This window comes from Chenopodium album, chromosome 14 (genome assembly GCF_948465745.1).
Source record: "Chenopodium album chromosome 14, dcCheAlbu1.1, whole genome shotgun sequence".
Lineage (NCBI taxonomy): Eukaryota > Viridiplantae > Streptophyta > Magnoliopsida > Caryophyllales > Amaranthaceae > Chenopodium > Chenopodium album.
Genome location: NC_137847.1, coordinates 51,862,302 through 51,880,716, shown reverse-complemented (window position 1 = coordinate 51,880,716; position 18,415 = coordinate 51,862,302). Strand labels below are relative to the sequence as shown.

The following is an 18,415-nucleotide window of genomic DNA, read 5'->3' as shown; positions in this document are numbered from 1 at the left end:
CAACATCTGTCAAATTTTTCCAAAAGCTAGACAAGTTAGGAAGTCTTTTCCAAAGGATAGTGTTAAGAGTGTCAATTGCTTTGATCTCTTACATGTAGACACTTGGGAACCTTACAAAATAAGAACTCATGATGGATGTTCTTATTTCTTGACTATTGTAGATGATATGTCAAGACATATTTGGACATTTTTAATGAAACAGAAGTCTGGTTGTGTTGATATCTTAGAGTTTTTGATTACTTTTATTCATACTCAATTTGGTGTACATGTCAAGAGTTTGAGAACTGATAATGCAAAGGAATTATGTAAGGGCAGAATACTGACAATATATGAGAAGTTTGGGATTTTTCATCAGAGAAGTTGTGTAGATACTCCACAGCAAAATGGAGTTGTGGAGAGGAAGCATAGGCATCTTTTAGAAACAACAAGAGCTTTGTTCTTTCAGTCTAAGGTTCCTGCAAGATATTGGAGATAGTGTTTGCTAACTGCAACACATTTAATAAACAGAATGCCATTGTCATGTATTGGTTATGTCACACCATATGAGAAAGTTCATGGAGTTGTAGCTAGCATTGAGCATCTTAAAGTTTTTGGGTGTTTGTTTTATGCTGCCACTCTAAAAAATAGCAGGACAAAGTTTGATTCAAGAGCAACACCTTGTGTAATGCTTGGATATCCAACTGGGTAGAAAGCTTATAAGCTTCTGAATTTAGAAACAAATACAGTGTTTGTTTCTAGAGATGTTACTTTTCATGAGAGACATTTTCCATTTCATTTCTCAAACAATACACCCAAACCAGACTCAATTTTTCTCCCAGCAGATACAACTTTCAGTTTTACCTTTGATCCTGATATGCCTGATATTTTTGTCCTATTCCCTGACCAAACTAATACTGACCATAAACCAGACCCACAAAATAACCTAGACACACAAATATTACCTCATCATGATCATAATATCTCTCATGTACCCCAAACACAACCTCCTTCACCTGAAAGACAGCCAACCAGACCCACAAAGAAACTAGCCTGGATGATTGATTATGTGTGTGCAGTTGATTCTGCAACTTCTCATTGGTGTAATTTTGTTGCCTATGATGAGTTTCCTATTCCATTTAAGGCTTTCATTGCTCAGATTTCAAATGTGACAGAACAAGCTACTTACTTTGAAAGCAGCACAACATTTAGAGTGGATAGATGCCATGAATAAAGAGCTTGAAGCTTTGGCAGCCAACAACACATGGGTTGTTACATACTTGCCTAAGGGTAAGAAAGCTATAAGGTGTAAATGGGTATATAAGGTGAAGCTAAAGAAAGATGGGACACTTGAAAAGTATAAAGCTAGGCTTGTTGCTAAGGCTTCACACAGAAATATGGAGTAGACTATGATGAAACCTTCTCTCCTGTTGCAGAATGATGAAACCTCCTTATTGTTGCTAAAGGCTTCACATGTGCCATGTAACTAAGGAGTTTACTAAGGAGGTTTCAATACTTATCTTGGTGTGATTCTTAGGGAAATACCAGCAGAGTTTCTGGAAGGTTATCTTGGTTATGATATCATTTTCTATACTTCAGTCATGTTTCAATACTTATCTTGGTTATGATGGAATCTTGGTTATGATGGAAATCAGATCTAGGGTGGACTCAATGGAGCTTTTTGTAATCTTCAAATCAATTACTATAGAATTTTCAAGTATTAGGTTTATCATTATGGTACTTCCACACAAGATATCGTAAGAAATTTGTAGCCTATAGGGGGGATAAACAAAATTTGTAGTCTAATAGAGATTTAAGTATGGATGAGCCTCTGCTATGTTTTGTAGGAATTGAGAGATTGAAAGCATGGAAAATCTACGTTTGCAATTTGATGTTATCAAAGTTCCCACTGACAACTTCTCTCCTGAAAATAAAATTGGCTGAGGTGGATTTGGAGTTGTTTACATGGTATGTTTGCGTAATTGACAAATAATATGAAACTAGTGTTTTTTACTTTTTCTGTCAAACTTCATACCTGTAATTTCTTTTTGTCAGACAAACATCTTATATTTGTTCACTTTCAAATTTAGGGAACAATTGCAGATGGACAAGCTATAGCAGTTAAGAGGCTTGCAAGTCCCTTAGAGCATGGAATCAGGGAATTCAAGAGTGAAGCATGCTTAGCAGCAAAGCTGCAACATAAGAATCTTGTCAAACTTTATGGATTTTGCTTAGACGGAGAAGAAAAATTACTTGTATATGAGTTTGTGCCAAATAAAAGCCTTGACCGATTTCTATATGGTATGATTTCAATTACAACTTGAACTTTGTTACTACCTCCGGTCCAAATTACTTGCAACTTCGGAATATTTTATATCTCACAAATAATACCCCAAAGTTGCGAGTAATTTGGACCGGAGTTAGTATAAAAGGCCATGTTGGAAAACGCATACTAGATACAAGTAGGGGAGCCCCTTTAAGAAAAGTTCTGATTCTTGATGACTTACTCTTGTCCTGACTGAAATTGTAGGTACAACCAGGGGAGTCCATTTGAAGTGGGAGACTCGACAAAGGACTGTAATGGGAATTGCAAGAGGACTTCTGTATCTACATGAAGACTCCAGATTCAAGATTATCCATCGCAATCTTAAGCCTAGCAACATATTATTAAATGGAGAAATGAACCCCAAAATTGCATATTTGGGAATGACAAAGCTTTTCAAGGTTGACCAAACTCAAGAAAATACTAGTAGAGTTGTTGGAACATTGTAAGTTTGATCCTTTCCTATCTCCTCCTTTGGATAAAATTCATAGCCACCCAACCCTTGGTCATGAAATTTCGTTTTTTTAATGCGGATGCAAAATACTGCAGTGGTTACATGGCTCCTGAGTATGCTTCAACAGGGAATTTTTCAGTCAAATCTGATGTTTTTTTTTGGAGTCTTATTTCTGGAGATTGTGAGTGGACACAGGAATAGTGTAACTGATCTAAACATAGAAGATGAGAACTTACTAAATCATGTAAGCTTCGATCATAATATATTACCCCCCTGAATAATAAAAAAAAGTAAAACCAGTGCCTCTGCTAGAAAAAAACTAACATATAAAGCTCTTTAACTGATGTTATGTTTTTATACAGGCATGGAAGTGCTGGAATGATAGGACCGGTTTAGAGTTGGTTGATCCAAATCTTGGAGGAAATTTCTCGATTCCTGAAATTGAAAGATACATCCATATTGGATTATTGTGTGTTCAGGAAGATGCAGCTAGACGACCAACAATTGCATCAATCTTGTCTATGCTCAATAGCCAGTCAGTTGTTCTGCCATCTCTGACAGCGCATCTAGCTTTTCCGTGTAAGAAAAACCTTCCTCAAGCCTTGAGTGCAAGTAATGCTCATTTTTCAGAGGTGTTCACTAATATGAATGGCAGGTAATTCTATTACGTGGAAGCTATGTTACTTAGGAGGCTGATTGATTATGATTGTAATGCTTAAAAATTCTATTCAGGGATCGATTGTTTTACACAAAAAATTTATATCCATCATGTCAATGAATGATAATTATACACAAGATTTGTTAACACAACATGGTTCTGATAATGGTTCTATGGTTTTTCTAGACATTATTATTTGTTAACACATCGAATGATTCTACTTTGATTTAGATCCAAAAGTATCTTTGTGTGTATGTGTGTGTGTGTCCGTTTTTTGTTTAATTTAATTTTTTTTTTATACTACCTCCATTACATATTAGTTGCAACTTTGGAATTTTTTATATTTTACAAACAATACCCAAAAGTTGCAACTAATGTGTAAAGGAGGTAGTAATAGTTTGCCAAGATTGCATAACTATAGCATATAAATGTCTACACTCTACATCTTCTCCTGCTTCTTCTTCCTGAACATCTTAATCCCATAAGTGGAGTCGGCTACATAAACCAACATGAGGTCTTAAAATATTAGAGTGTAGGTGACTTTCTACGAAATCCTCATGTTGGTTCATATAGTGATGTGAAAGATTTACACTGTAACCCTCCTCCTTTTATCCTAGGACTGGCAGCGTTTCCCGTGGGCAGAGTGTAAAAGTTTGTACACTACATGATGATGCAAAGTTTCACTTTCCTTCCTTTGTTACTTCCCATATTTAGCATCACGTTGGGAGGGTTTACCACTAGGTGAAAAAAGTAGATTGGCACCGCCCTAAGGCCACCGATTTATAAAAACCGGTGGGGAAAATATGGGGAAACTGAACCGGTGGGAAAAACCAATATTCCCACCGGTTTACCAAACTGGTGGCATTACATTAAAAAAAAGCCCCCTATATATACCCTAACCCTACCCCATTTTCACTCACCAGCCTCTCTCCTCTCCTCTCCTCCTCTCTCTTCTCGATATGCATGTTCCCCGATTTTTTTTTCCTTTTTGCACACTCCAATTTCATATATTCTCTCTTCTTTCTCTTTCATTTTTCACTTGTTTTTTTTGCCGATTCTCGTCTCTTTCTCTTTCGTTTCCACCACCATGAAGGCCACCAAGACCATCTAAATTATTCGAGGTTAGGTTTAATTTCTAGGTTTAATTCGATTTTGGATTTTAATTGATTTTTCTGGGTTTAATTAATGGATTTTAATTGATTTTTGGATGTTAATTCGATTTTTCTGGGTTTAATTGTGTGATTTTAATCAATTTGGGATTTTAATTCGATTTTTCTCGAGTTTTCTGGATTTAATGATGGGTTTTATTACACGATTTTTCTAGGGTTTTTTTGGGTTTTTTTTTATTTTCTGGGTTCAATCAAAACGATTTTGCATTTTCTGGTTTTTTTTGGGGTTTTTTTTCGGGATTTTAAGGTTTCTGGGTTTTGTGGGTTTTCTGGTTTTTATTTTGTTAATTAAACGATTTTTCTTGGTTTAATCAAACATGCATGCGTATTTTTGGGGTTTTTTCGGGGTTTTTTTTTTTGGGTTTTTGGGTTTTTATTTTGGGTTTTTTGGGATTTTTGGGTTTCCTTGATTTTATTTTGGGTTTTTCTGGGTTTTCTGGTTAGTGACTTTTATTAATTTTTTTGTTTTAATTGATGCAGGTTAATTGATTTAGATCTTAATTAATCGAAGAATCAAGATGATCGAATATAAGTCGAAGAATCAAGATGTTGTTGGGGTTTTTTTAATTTTGATGTTGTAATTTTTTTTTTGATTTATATTGTATTTTTTTTTTTGATTTATACATTGTAATTTTTCATTTTGATGTTGTAATTTTTTTTTTGATTATATGTTGTAATTTTTTCGATTATAATGAATGAAATTGGTCTATTATATTTAAATTTGATGTTTAATTTTTTTGGGAAATTCTCTTTGGTAAACTCCAATTTTTTCATTTTCTAAGTGGTAAACATTCTTAAATTTTATTATCAATGGTAAACCTAAATTTTTTGTTACTCTTGATAAGAGTTATTTTAATGAAAATCCTTAACTATAGTTAGTTTTATTATTTTTTGAATAGTTAATTCATTATAAAATATTTATAAAAAAAAAAACCATATCCCTCCCCCACCCAGCCTAGCCACCAGCAGCCCCCCTCCCCCAGCCGGCGGCCAAGCCCCTGACGGCGACGCCCAAGCTCCCCCTATCCTCGGCCGGCGACACTCAACCTCCCCCACACCCTCAGCCACCGTCGTCCAGTCTCCCCGCCCCACTTTCTCTCTTTCCTCCATCTCGACACATCCCCCACACCCTCAACCACCATCGTTCGCTAACCACCCCCACCCTCAGCCACCGTCGTTGCTAACCACCCCGAAAAACGGCCCTCTTCCTCGACGAGTCCCCTTCTCTTTCGTGCGGCTCGAAAACCTTAAACCCCACCTAAAAACTCGAATTCGATTTCTGGATTTGGATGAACGAATTTGGGTTTTTTTTTGTGTTTTTGGGTTGGATTTAGGGTTTACGGTCGGAGAATAGAGGAGGGGGGTCGTCGGGGAAGGGGATCAGTTTTCGGGGTGGTTAGTGAGGTCGACGGTGGATGAGTGGTTTCGAATGGGTTATAGTGGTTTTGGGGGGCCAAAAAACAAGGGAGGGGTAGTTTGGGGGAGGGGAGTGGGCGGTTTTTGGGGAGGATTGGGGTGGAGCGAGAGTCGAGCTGGGGGAAATGGGGAGAGGGTATGGTGGTCGGTGGGTGGAGCAGCGGGAATGGGGACATGGTGGCAGAGTTGGGGTTAAGGAGGAGTGCAGGGTGGCTGACGGGGGAGGGGCTGCTGTGGGTGGGGTTTGCTTTTTTTTTTTTAGGTTTGATAAAAAAAATATTTCTAAAATAAATGAAAAAAAACCTAACTAACAATGGTTAAATATCTAGTTAAAATTCATCATTAATGTTGTAATTGACTCAATATAAAAATTTAGGTTTACCATTGATAATAAAATTTAAGAACGTTTACCACTTAGAAAATGAAAAAGTTGGAGTTCACCAAGGAGAATTTCCCATTTTTTTTTTTAGTTAATTGGTTAATTATATTTTAAGTGAAAAAGACAAAAAAAAAAAAAAAATTTCATTTACATTGCCACCGGTTAACCGGTGGCATTTATATTTGACACCCAAAAAAAAAAAAAAACGACAATGTTTTTTTGTCACCGGTTAACTGGTGGCAATATTGATTTTTGGCACCGATTTTGAACCGGTGGCTTTTTGATGGAGAATTGCCACCCCTCAAATGCAAACGGTTCAAAAACCGGTGGCATAAGGGGGTTTTGAACCGGTGGGCATTTATCTTTTTCTACTAGTGTACAAAACATCATACGGTGTAACAGCAGTTTTTACACAAATAGAGCTTAAGATATTAGAATTTCATACAGTATTATACATATCCACCTAACAGTTGGCTATTATATGCAATAAAAAGTAATACTCACTGCAGACACAGTTATACCTAGCTCTCTATTATCAAGGGTAGAGCTCTGTCACAGCTGCGTCATTAACTGACAGTGAATGAGGTCCATCAAATGGGTGAACAAACAGAACACAGGATTTTGCATATTAGCACATGTGAACTTGGACATGATTGCTGAAAAGAGGAAAAAAACATCCTCTGGAGTCGTAGCTGTAGTCTAGTTGGACATGCTGACCTCTTATTTATTTGATTGAATATTCATTCGATTTGGAATAGCTCTTTTCTGTGCTATGGGAACCCAACTGGCACTCTGTATGTGCTGCTATGATAGTAAGATCTTCCTCATCTCTTATGCCGAGATAAATTAAAAGGAGAATTCTCACTCAATGAATCTATATTTATCAGAGGCGGAGCCAGCAGGGTACAAGGGGGGACAACTGTCCCCCCACTTTGAAAATATAAAATCAGATTAAAACCATAATCAAGTACAAATTTACAGCTTGCCAAACGCTATGGTGTAGTGGTGAGGTCAATGTGATTCCATTCAAGAGATGCGAGTTCGATACTTATTGGAGGCTTTATTTTTATTTTTTTTTATGATACTTATTGGAGCTTTATTTATTTATTTATTTTTATGCACAACATAGTATTCCTTCCAGTTTTTCTAATCAGGTTTATTTTTTCTTCTTATTATTTTTTTTATGATACTTATTGGAGCTTTATTTATTTATTTATTTTTATGCACAACATAGTAATCCTTCTAGATTTTCTAATCAATTACTCCGTATATTTATTTAACTTATTGTTATTACAGGGAAATTTTGACAATTACCACCTTCTGTTATGTCTATTTTAGCAATTACCACCTTCTATTTTTTTTTTTTTGAAAATTACCACCTTTTATTTTCAAAAACATTAAAAGCTACCACCTTCTTGCCTTCCAACTACCACGTGACGTCATTTTGGGCCCATTCTTTCCCTTTCCTCCCTATTACGGAGTACTATAATTTAATTAATTTTGCATGAACGGATCGGAACCTCAAATTACGATTGTAATAGGGAATAATGACAAATTGACAATTGCATTTAGTAAGCTATGTCATAGGCAAATATTTCCGGAGGAAGGTATATGATGTTGGGATTGTTAGGTTATTTTGACAAATTAAGTACTCCGTATTTTGGATATTTTGAGTTGTAATACATTCACTATTTAGCTATTGGTATGTAAGAGTATTATTTTTTCCCAACATTTTTGTCAAAACAAAGTGATGGTCATCTGTCCCCCTGGTTTGAAATTTCTGGCTCCGCCACTGATATTTATAGTGTAGCATGGGACAGTTTTGTATGAAAAATGCTGGTTGCGAAATTACTTCCAGAGTCATATTGTTATGCTAAACACAGCAAATCGATGTGTATGCATCTAAGTATCTCAGCACTAAAAGGAGAGGATTGTGCATTAAAAAAAAAAATTAGCTTCCACATTATAAATATACTATATTGCGTTTTCTGTGTGACTGACAATTCAAGACCGTGTGACCGGGTGGTAGGGGGGATAATCGGTCGTTGGACGATCACCCTAAAAACAAACACTATTTCTACCTAAACCAACCTAAGACAAGTCTAGGGCAAGTAGAGGATCGTATCCACAGGGAATGGGTAAGTACACCGAGAGTATGAAACGGTTGCAATCTATTTCGGTCACAAATGGGAGGTTTGATTAAATAACTACTATATGGAGACAAACACTAGGGGGGAAATGGGAATCGACACCAACCAAACCAATGAATCAAAACAATAGGCAAGCATGTACACAAATTGGGTGATAGAAAGGGCACTCAACATTGTCTTCTTTTGAAGTCACCACACTAAGCATTCTTAAACCAAACTCAACTAGCAAGATAGGCCAACCAAGTCTTAACAATAGGAAGTAGACTACTAACTCGGGTTTGTCTTTCGATCGGTTCGAGATAGTACTAAGGCACAAATAATTGGGATTTCTCACCTAATTACCGCAACTAAGACTACTACATCATCCAAACGAGGAACCGTAATCAAGATAGAAATTCGGTCTAATCATACAAGAAAAGGTTCACTTCTCTCGAAACTACAACACTAAGCATTCCTAAACTAAACTCGACTAACAAGATAGGCCAACCAAGTTTTAACGATGGGAAGTAGACTACTAACTCGGGTTTGTCTTTCGATCGGTTCGAGATAGTACTAAGGCACAAATAATTGGGATTTCTCTCCTAATTACCGCAACTAAGACTACTACATCATCCAAACGAGGTACCGTAATCAAGAGGAATTTAGCATAATCATACAAGAAATGGCTCACAACTAAACCTCATCTTTCAATGCAAGCATAGAAGTGAATACATGAGCAATAAGTGGCCATCCAATTACACATGCAATTAACCAATTCTTTAACAATCAATCATCAACCCAAAATGAACATGCAAACACAAACATCAATTAACCCATGGCTTGGTTGGGTCTTCACCCAAGCCCTAGTTAAGAAACTACTCACTAAACATGGTGAATAACATTCTAACAACAATATCTAAGTTCAAAATTAATCTAACAAATTGAAGAGAGTAGTAAGAACAAAGTAGATTGAACATGCAACAACAATTAACCAAGATTAAGAGAGAAATCTACAATTCAAGGAATTAAAAAACAGAAAATAAAGAGTAAGGGATAGAGGAAAGAGATTACTAATGAAGCTTCAAGGTTGAGAAAATGTTGAAAGGAAGAATACAAACTTCAATTAATCTACTTCAATGATAGAGTTTGAGAGAAACTAAGCTAATTAATAAGAGTTTAGAGAGTTAAGGGCCTAAGAAGACTAAAGGGAAGAAGGTGATCTTCTCCAAGGAAGAAGATGCAGAAAACTGAAGCCAAAGGTCGTATTTATACACCCCGAAATAACATTGTAAAATCCGCCCAAAAAGTCGGGTCTGCATGTAGGAGCGCCCGCTCCTACATAGAGGAGCGCCCGCTCCTCAGGCTGGAGCGCCCTCTCCTGTCTCTTGCGCGCCCTCTCCTCCTGCAGCGATTTGAGGCAGTTTGTGGAAGATCAGGGAGGAGCGCCCGCTCCTACTATGGTGCATGCCCTCTCCTAGCTGGGAATAAAGAGAGGCAGATTGTGGCGCTTGGGGTAGGAGCGCCCTCTCCTAAGGGGTTGCACGCCCTCTCCTCTTGTGCTTTGCTTCCAATATAGTTCTTCATGTTCATGCTATATGACCAATTTCTCCTTGCATCTACAAACACGAACACACACAAAAAAAGGAACGGGGAAGCCAAAAGTTGTAATCATACACAAAAAGGAGTCGGAAAGGGGGGGTAAAGAGGGGAAAATGACAACAAAATTGTGCTAAAAATACCATGATAAGTGGACAAATAAAACACTTATCACCGGGCTTACTTATTCATGGATTACTTGGTTGGTTAGCGCGTTTTTTGTGTGGTTGGTGTATTGGTGTGGTTGGCTGACACACACCAAAACACTTATCGGGGTAACTATTGATTGATTGAGTAACCGTGACCACACCGAGTAACCCCTAACCAATGGAGTAACCCGTGACAACCACATATAGAGTATGAAAATTTGTTAATACTTCGATATTATTATAAAAGTACTAATATTTATATACGGTATGCCCAATCACCATAGAGTTACAGTATTACGTTAGTACAAGGGTTACTTATGATTATTAATATAGAGTACTCTATCAATATTGTAGGATTTACTTTATTATTAAGAGTTAATAATAAGTATAAATCTATAATAAGAGTTTATCAATACTATTATTATAAAAGTTATTCCGTGTTTTTACAAGTGGTCACACAATGTGATTGACTGTATAAAATATGCGTTGTTATATACTTCCGCCGTTCCAAATTAGATAACACGTTTTGACTTTTGATACTATCAATCAATCAATACTATATACTAAAAGACACACGAGTACGTACGCGACACATGTCATCTTCTGGTGTGTCCTTAGTTATTATTTTTTTTAAAAAAAAAAATTAATTAAGGAAACAAATCATTTACAAAAATCATATATCTATATATATATTTTTGTACATATTCCATATTGCCACGTAATAATTATTATAGTCAAAATAAAAGATTTATTCACAAATCTTTCTAAAAAAATTGTGCAATATATACCAAAAATTGTTGTTAAAATAAAGGAAAACATTAGAGATTGAGAGAGAATTAATCTATTTATGTTATTTCATATATTAGGGGTATATATACATAGAATATAATAAGTATGGTTTGCTTATATAACAATAAACCCTAGGTCTAGAATAATCCGGAAACATACAAAGAGGATAATGGATATCAACACTATATTTTCACAACACTCCCCCTTGGATGTCCATTATCGAAGAATGTGCCTCGTTAAAACCTTAATAGGAAAAACCCTATGGGATAAAAACCTAATTAAGGAAAAAGAGTACAACATTCTTCGTAATACGCTCGAGATGCTGCCTCATTAAAAACCTTACCAGGAATTATATGATGATACTGGTATATGATGGAGCCGATAAATAATGCATTCGCATTATATAATAGACGTACTAGTGAATAAGGGATCTAGGATATATGTCCATTTTAATGTCATCGACAAATGATAATAATAAAACTTTATCATGGACCAGAAGTCCAATGAAATATGGATTTTTAAAATCCACACTGTACAGTGTCTTGCATTATTTCGAGTCTTATGTATGCTCATATGCATGTGTGATTCATAGGTTACTGGATTATTCATTGCATATGTTCGAAGTTGTTGTATGCATTACTTATTGTATAATTTGTTTAGATGTTATCATATATTTTTTTCTTTAGACCACACCCAATTGATGAGACAAAGATCACGAAGGAAGTACGATATATTGCTAAACCCAAATAATGATGAACTGTCAATTAAATCGAAAAGCAATTATGTATATGTATAGAAATCAAAAGAATTATTAATCATTTAGAGTTTTGGTGGTGATAACGTGTTGCGAAAATAAAGGAAAACATCAGGGATTGAGAGAGAATTAATCTATCTATGTTATTTCATATATTAGGGGTATATATACATAGAATATAATAAGTAGGGTTTGCTTAGATAACAATAAACCCTAGGTCTAGAATAATCCGGAAACATACAAAGAGGATAATGGATATCCACACAATATTTTCATAACAAAAATAAATATTTTTAAATAAATAGTGACCTATTTTACAATAAAAAAAATATTGCTCGGATTTTTTGCCTACTTTGTTTTAGTTGTGTATTGGAAGCTACAATTAAAATTTCAAATATCAAATTAACATATCACATACTTTTATTATTTCTTGACTAATTTATGATTATATAATTTCTCAATCAATAATATTAACTATATATAAAGATCACCGTGCATGGCATGGGATCTAACCTAGATCCTGAATATTGCATTGACTAATATTGTAATTTATAAGGATATAAAAACATAGCCATGTAAGATTTTGTTAGATTAGTTAAAGATATTTAAGATTAATCTTTTGACTCTTGCATTGGCAAGATAAAAGAAACGTGCCAAATATGGAACCGCGAAGGTATATTCCATATTCCCATGATATGCTAGTTAATTATTTTTAATAAAAAGAAAATGTTATACATAGCCCTTAGGGCTACATATAAGAATTTAATTTACACCTGAGAATCGTAAAAAGTTAAGAAATCATCAAATATAAACACTAATAAGTAATAACACTGATTTACGCGTGTTTTTCCTAATTTTATACAATTTTTAAAAGCATATTTAGGGTCTGTTCTGTTCACCTTATTTTCACTTATTTCAGGTTTAATAAGTTCGGATAAGTTCAGTTAAGTTCAGATAAGTTCATATAAGGGTTAATAAGTTCAGATAAGTTCAGGGTTAATAAGTTCTAAATTAACGTTCTCCTCACCTTATTTCCACTTATTATATTTATATAGAGTTATTACTAATCAAGATTGCTTTTCACTTTTTTTTTTTTTGTAAAATTTTATGTGTTTTATTATCATGACTAGATAAATTTTGCTTATATAAAAGTTAAGCAAATCAACAATTTTATTATTAATGTGAAAAAAACAAAGTGAAATTATCAAAATGCTAATATTTTCATATTTTATTGCTTTTATTTTAATATATTGTTATATATATACTCATATTACCAATATGTTACACAATATGTTTCAAGAATGACAAATAATGTCTAATAAAGTCTTATAAGTGTTAATAAGGTTTAATAAGGTCAAATAAGTGAAAATAAGTGTTAATAAAGTGTAATAAGTTCAGATAAGATTGATAAGTTCAGATAAGTTCAAATAAGTAAAAATCAGGTGAATAGAACACACCCTTAATGCTTATATATATCCACGGCTACATATAACATTACCCTTCATAAAAATGAAAATAAAAGCAGTTGATCAATTCAATAGAGCCCGCCAACAAATTAGAATTAATGGGTCAGTCTTATCCATTCTTCGTCGTCGATTTTGTCTCCTCATACTCATTGATTGCTGCTCGCTGCTTCAGATATGACCATTTCACTTCAATTTGTGTTTGACATTTTCTTTGTTGATTTATTTTGGAATTTTGAACTATTCGTAGAAAATTTTATAATACTTTCTTGCGTGATGATGAAAAACCTAATATTTCAGTTTATGCACAATCGATTGAAATTGAAGCAAAATATGAAAATTATAACAAATTTGAACACCCTTTGAAAATCACCAGAACCCCAGTTTATTTTGTCATTAGTTTTCGAATAATTGTTGTGGCTTACTTGAATTTTGATAGATAGTCTACTTTTTCTTTCAAGATATTATGCTTAATTGTTTATTTGATCAATTGTTGATGCTTTAATTGAATTGGATTCATGTTAACTCAACATTTGTGATGGTAATTTACTTGTCCTTTAATTTGGCTAATTGTTTGTATACAACTGGATTTATTTTGACATTCAATAGTTAATAGTGATGGTAGATAACTTTAAAATAAGGGGTTTTGTTTGTTTGTTTAACTACCAAATTTAGAAGCTACTTTTTACCCAATTTCTATTCTTTGATGCAATTGGTATGATGTATATGTAACACTGTATTTTCGATTTGTTAACTGCTTTCTTTATTAAAAATTGCACTTAGTGACATGAATCTTTGCGTATAATCAGTGACATGAGCTTGATTTTGTGACTTGGGAATTTCACTGGAGCTTATAACTTCCGAGCTCTCCAAATCATTGATGTCCCATTGTTATTTTCTAGCTCCAATGATCATTTTATTTGTGCTACTGGTTTTATGAGGTTTCCGAATTTAAGGTACATTTGTTAAGAGTGGGTGTTACTAATCCCAAAATTTAAGTTTGTTTCCTATTTAAGCTAAGGTTCATACAACCATATTTTGAAAATTAAAAGCGCCGTGGATTGATTATTAATCTGTTTCGATTCGTGAATACTAAAGCGTGAAACTATGGTATAGAGCTTAATTATGTTGAGTAGTTGATTTTCATCCTATATTCAAACCCCCACATAGCTGGTTGTCTGAAGCATAGAATTCACAGTTTCTGAATATCCCTGTAAACTCTTTGAAAAAGTCTAATTGAAGTGCTTTCTGTCTCTTTATAAACTATAATAAAGTCTGATCTTGATTGCCTTTCAATTTTATGTCTTTGACGGAGTATCATTTTGATTATTTGTACCAGAAAGTGGGTGGAAATCATAAACATTAATGAAATTGGTTTTCTTTTTGAGAAGGAAAATTTAATATTTAAGCTTCTACTGATAAGTTTCTGAATGCTCAACTTGGCACTATATAATCTCATTGGACCCTGCATGCCTTTCAATCATATTCTTGAGTTAGGGCCGTATTTGAAATTAATAAGAGTGAACGTGTATCTCACCTCATAGGGTCTTGCATTCTTTTATCCTATTTTTAATCAAAACAAATATTTTTGTATACATCAAAGTTATGCCAATGACTTTATTTTATCCAAAAGCTATCTGTCTGCTCTGTCTTTCAATTTTTTTCTTCAGGCCTGTTGTTTCTGAAGACCAAGTCACTTTTATGCAGCAGTTCTGTTCAGAGGGACACTATGATCATGGAAGTGTATACCAAAGCAATCTTAATCTTCTATTAACCAATTTTTCCTATGAGGCAGTCACAAATAAATTCTACTATTCCACTGTGGGTGAGGGTGATGATAAGGTGTACGGCCTCTTACTCTGTAATGGAGGCTTTACTGTTCAACTTTGCCAATACTGCATCTCTGTAGCAGTAGGGCAAGCTCAACAAAAGTGTCCTAATAATGTTGAAGCAATATTGTTTTATGGGCAATGCATGCTACGTTATGCAAACCACTCCATATTCTCCATTCTGGATGATTCTGTTTATTTCAACTACGACTTTGGACCATCAGTTTACAAGCAGTTTGATCAGCAATTATCAAGTGAGTTGATAGACCTTTCCAATAAGGCCATAATTGATAATACGACCTTGGCTTCTGCAACTGGAATGGTCTATGTTAGCATAAACATAACAGTTTCTGCCTATGTTGACTGCACTCCTGATTTGACCCCATCAGACTGCAACAAGTGCCTGCAAACGGGGCTCAACAGGCTTCCAATGAATGGAAAGCAAATAGGGACAACTGTACAACCAAGTTGTCGATTACAATACCTCTTCATTGATTTCAACCCAGGTGGGTAAAAGATCCTTATGTTATATATTTAGTCCTGAAAGCATGCACATTTTCTTAAATTATTTCTTTCATTCTTGATTTTATTTGATACCTTAAGTAAGTGTATTCTTAAATGCAGGGAAACGGTTTCACACATCATATATTTCTCTTAGTGCAATCGCTGTAGTGGCAGGGGTATCATTCATCTTGAACTTCTATATGTGCTTCCGAAAAAGCAAAGCAAGAGGGAAGCCCACTGGTAAACATCGAATGAACCTTTATGCTATGCAGGGAAATGGAATTTCAATTTGATACGGTGGATTTCTTTATATGTCTTTTATTCATGTGTTGTTTAGACTCTCCTTACTCCATTGGGAGATTATATCATGAGAGGCAGAGTCCTATTAATCACTACATGAGAAAAGATGGTTTGTGTTTCCTTTTGACTGTTAGAGTTGGTTGGAGTTAGAATTTTGCTTTCTATCATTAATTCTTTGATTGAGTTACATGCCTTCTACGAGTTACTGCAAACTAAGTTTGTTTACAAGGCAAGTAACTTTTTGTGTGTGTGTGTGGGGGGGGGGGGGGGGGGGGGGGTTGTGGTAACAGGTGGATGGTAATGTGATGTATTTTAGATTGAAGAGATTGAGAGTATGGAAAATTTGCATTTACAATTCATCAAAGTTGCCATTGACAACTTCTCCCCTGCTAATAGAATAGGTCGAGGTGGATGAGGAGTTGTTCACATGGTAATTTGTGTTGTTTATAGGCCACTTTCTGTCATGTGTTTTGCAGGTATTGAAGAGATTGAGAGTATGGAAAATTTGCATTTGCAATATAATGCTATCAAAGTTGCCACTGACAACTTCTCCCCTCCTAATAGAATAGGTCGAGGTGGATTTGGAGTTGTTTACATGGTAATTTGTGTAGCTTATAGGCCACTTAAGTTCTATTCTTTTTTGTATTTGTTTGGACTATGTCAAGCTTCACTAATAACTTGATGCCTTCTTGTTGGGACATATATATGACATTTGTTTTATTCCTTTGTGATTTCAGGGGATTCTTCCTGATGGACAAGCTATAGCTGTTAAGAAGCTTGCAAGCCCTTCTGGGCAAGGAATCAGGGAGTTCAAGAGTGAAGCTTCCTTAGTAGCTAAGCTGCAGCACAAGAATCTTGTCAAACTTTATGGATTTTGCTCTGAAGGAGAAGAGAAGTTACTTGTTTACGAGTTTGTGGCGAACAAGAGCCTTGATCGCTTTCTTTTTGGTACTTGTAGTTAAAACTTTGTTATTGAAAACCATATTAGAGAGTAGTATGTCCAAAAACTACAGTGGGAGTGGAGCTGAGCTAACCCCAGATTGAGGTTGAATGACGGAGTACATGAGCATTAACTTTCTGGTATCATCCGTGTAATACCCGTGTTATGATGTGGACTGCGGACTCAGCAGCGACATGGCAAAATGAGTATGTCATCACACTGATTTGCAAAATGGTCCCTGTATTTAATGAGTGAAAAACCAAGAGTACCCTTAGATTGACAAACTTTGTCAATCAAAGAGATAAACTGGAAATTCGCGATGTTATGTTACATATTGGTAATAAAATAATGTTAGATAAATATATTGCACTGACATTATCACAATAAACAACAGTGGCCTGTCGGAGTGGGCAATGTAACTCCAATAGAAGATTACGAAGCCAGCAAGCCTCGGCAACAACATTTGCGACGCCCCTGTATTCTGCCTCTGCACTTGATTTAGAAAGTGTAGGCTGACGCTTTGAAGACCAGGAAATAAGATTGTCCCCAAGAAAGCAACAATATCCCGAGGTCGAACGACGAGTGTCCGAGCACCCGCCCCAATCAGCATCAGTATAAGTAATCAAGTTTGTAGGAGATGAAGGATATAAGTGTAACCCGTGATCAATGGTACCCTGAATGTATCTTATGATGCGTTTCAACGCATCAAAATGAGCTTGTCTAGGATCATGCATGAATAGACAAACCTGCTGAACTGCATAAGTGGTATCAGGGCGAGTAAAAGTAAGGTACTGTAAAGCACCTGCAAGACTACGATAAAGTGTTGGATCGTGAAACTGAGGGCCAGAGTCTGCATTGAGTTTGGATTGAGTATCCACCGGAGTTGCCGCAGGTTTACAACTAGCCATACCTGCGCGCTCTACAATTTCCTGTGCATATTTTTGCTGAGAAAGAAACAAATATGAAGGAGTACGAGTGACAGCTATACCCAGGAAATAATTCAAAGGACCTAAGTCAGTCATCGGAAACTCAGTCCGTAGGTGAGAAATAATATTCTCACGAAGCCGATCAGAGGAAGTAACCAACACAATATCGTCAACATATAGAAGCAAATATGCCACATCACTCCCGTGCCGGAAAGTGAATAAAGAATTATCACTTTTAGCAATGACAAACCCCATCTGCAAAAGAAAGTTAGCAAATCGCTGATACCAAGCTCGTGGAGCTTGTTTCAGACCATAAAGAGCCTTGCGAAGTCTGCAAACATAATCTGGATATTGCTTGTCAACAAACCCGGGGGGTTGATGCATGTAAACACACTCATTCAAATCACCATGTAAAAAGGCATTTTTCACATCAAGTTGGTGAATAGACCACTTACGAGCCATAGCTAAACTCAACACTGTACGAATAGTGGCCGGTTTAACAACCGGGCTAAAAGTTTCATCACAGTCAACTCCTTCAACCTGCGACCTGCCATCACACACTAGACGAGCTTTGTGTCTTTCAAGATCACCATTAGCATTCAATTTATGTCGAAATAACCACATACAATTGACAACATTCATCCCCGTTGGCCTAGGAACC

General features: G+C 35.5%; 1 protein-coding gene across 1 annotated transcript; it reads left to right on the top strand.

Moving 5' to 3' along the window:
• Positions 1–508: 508 nt before the first annotated feature.
• LOC145578320 (uncharacterized) lies at positions 509–16,850 on the top strand. Its single transcript, XM_081635661.1, has 14 exons — positions 509–661; positions 1,152–1,292; positions 1,413–1,458; positions 1,514–1,693; positions 1,824–1,954; positions 2,067–2,277; positions 2,507–2,744; positions 2,849–2,903; positions 3,116–3,408; positions 14,926–15,590; positions 15,709–15,828; positions 15,926–15,997; positions 16,365–16,486; positions 16,626–16,850. Exons 1-14 carry the CDS (start codon positions 509–511, stop codon positions 16,848–16,850), a joined length of 2,652 nt encoding a protein of 883 aa, XP_081491787.1.
• The last annotated feature ends 1,565 nt before the right edge of the window (positions 16,851–18,415 follow it).

Bases quoted from the DNA above. Each gene is read 5' to 3' on its own strand.
- LOC145578320 (XM_081635661.1), top strand. From the start codon at position 509: ATGCCATTGTCATGTATTGGTTATGTCACACCATATGAGAAAGTTCAT. The intron at 1,459-1,513 runs GTAACTAAGGAG...TGTGATTCTTAG, and splicing joins AAAGGCTTCACATGTGCCAT to GGAAATACCAGCAGAGTTTC. The intron at 15,591-15,708 runs GTGGGTAAAAGA...TCTTAAATGCAG, and splicing joins CTTCATTGATTTCAACCCAG to GGAAACGGTTTCACACATCA.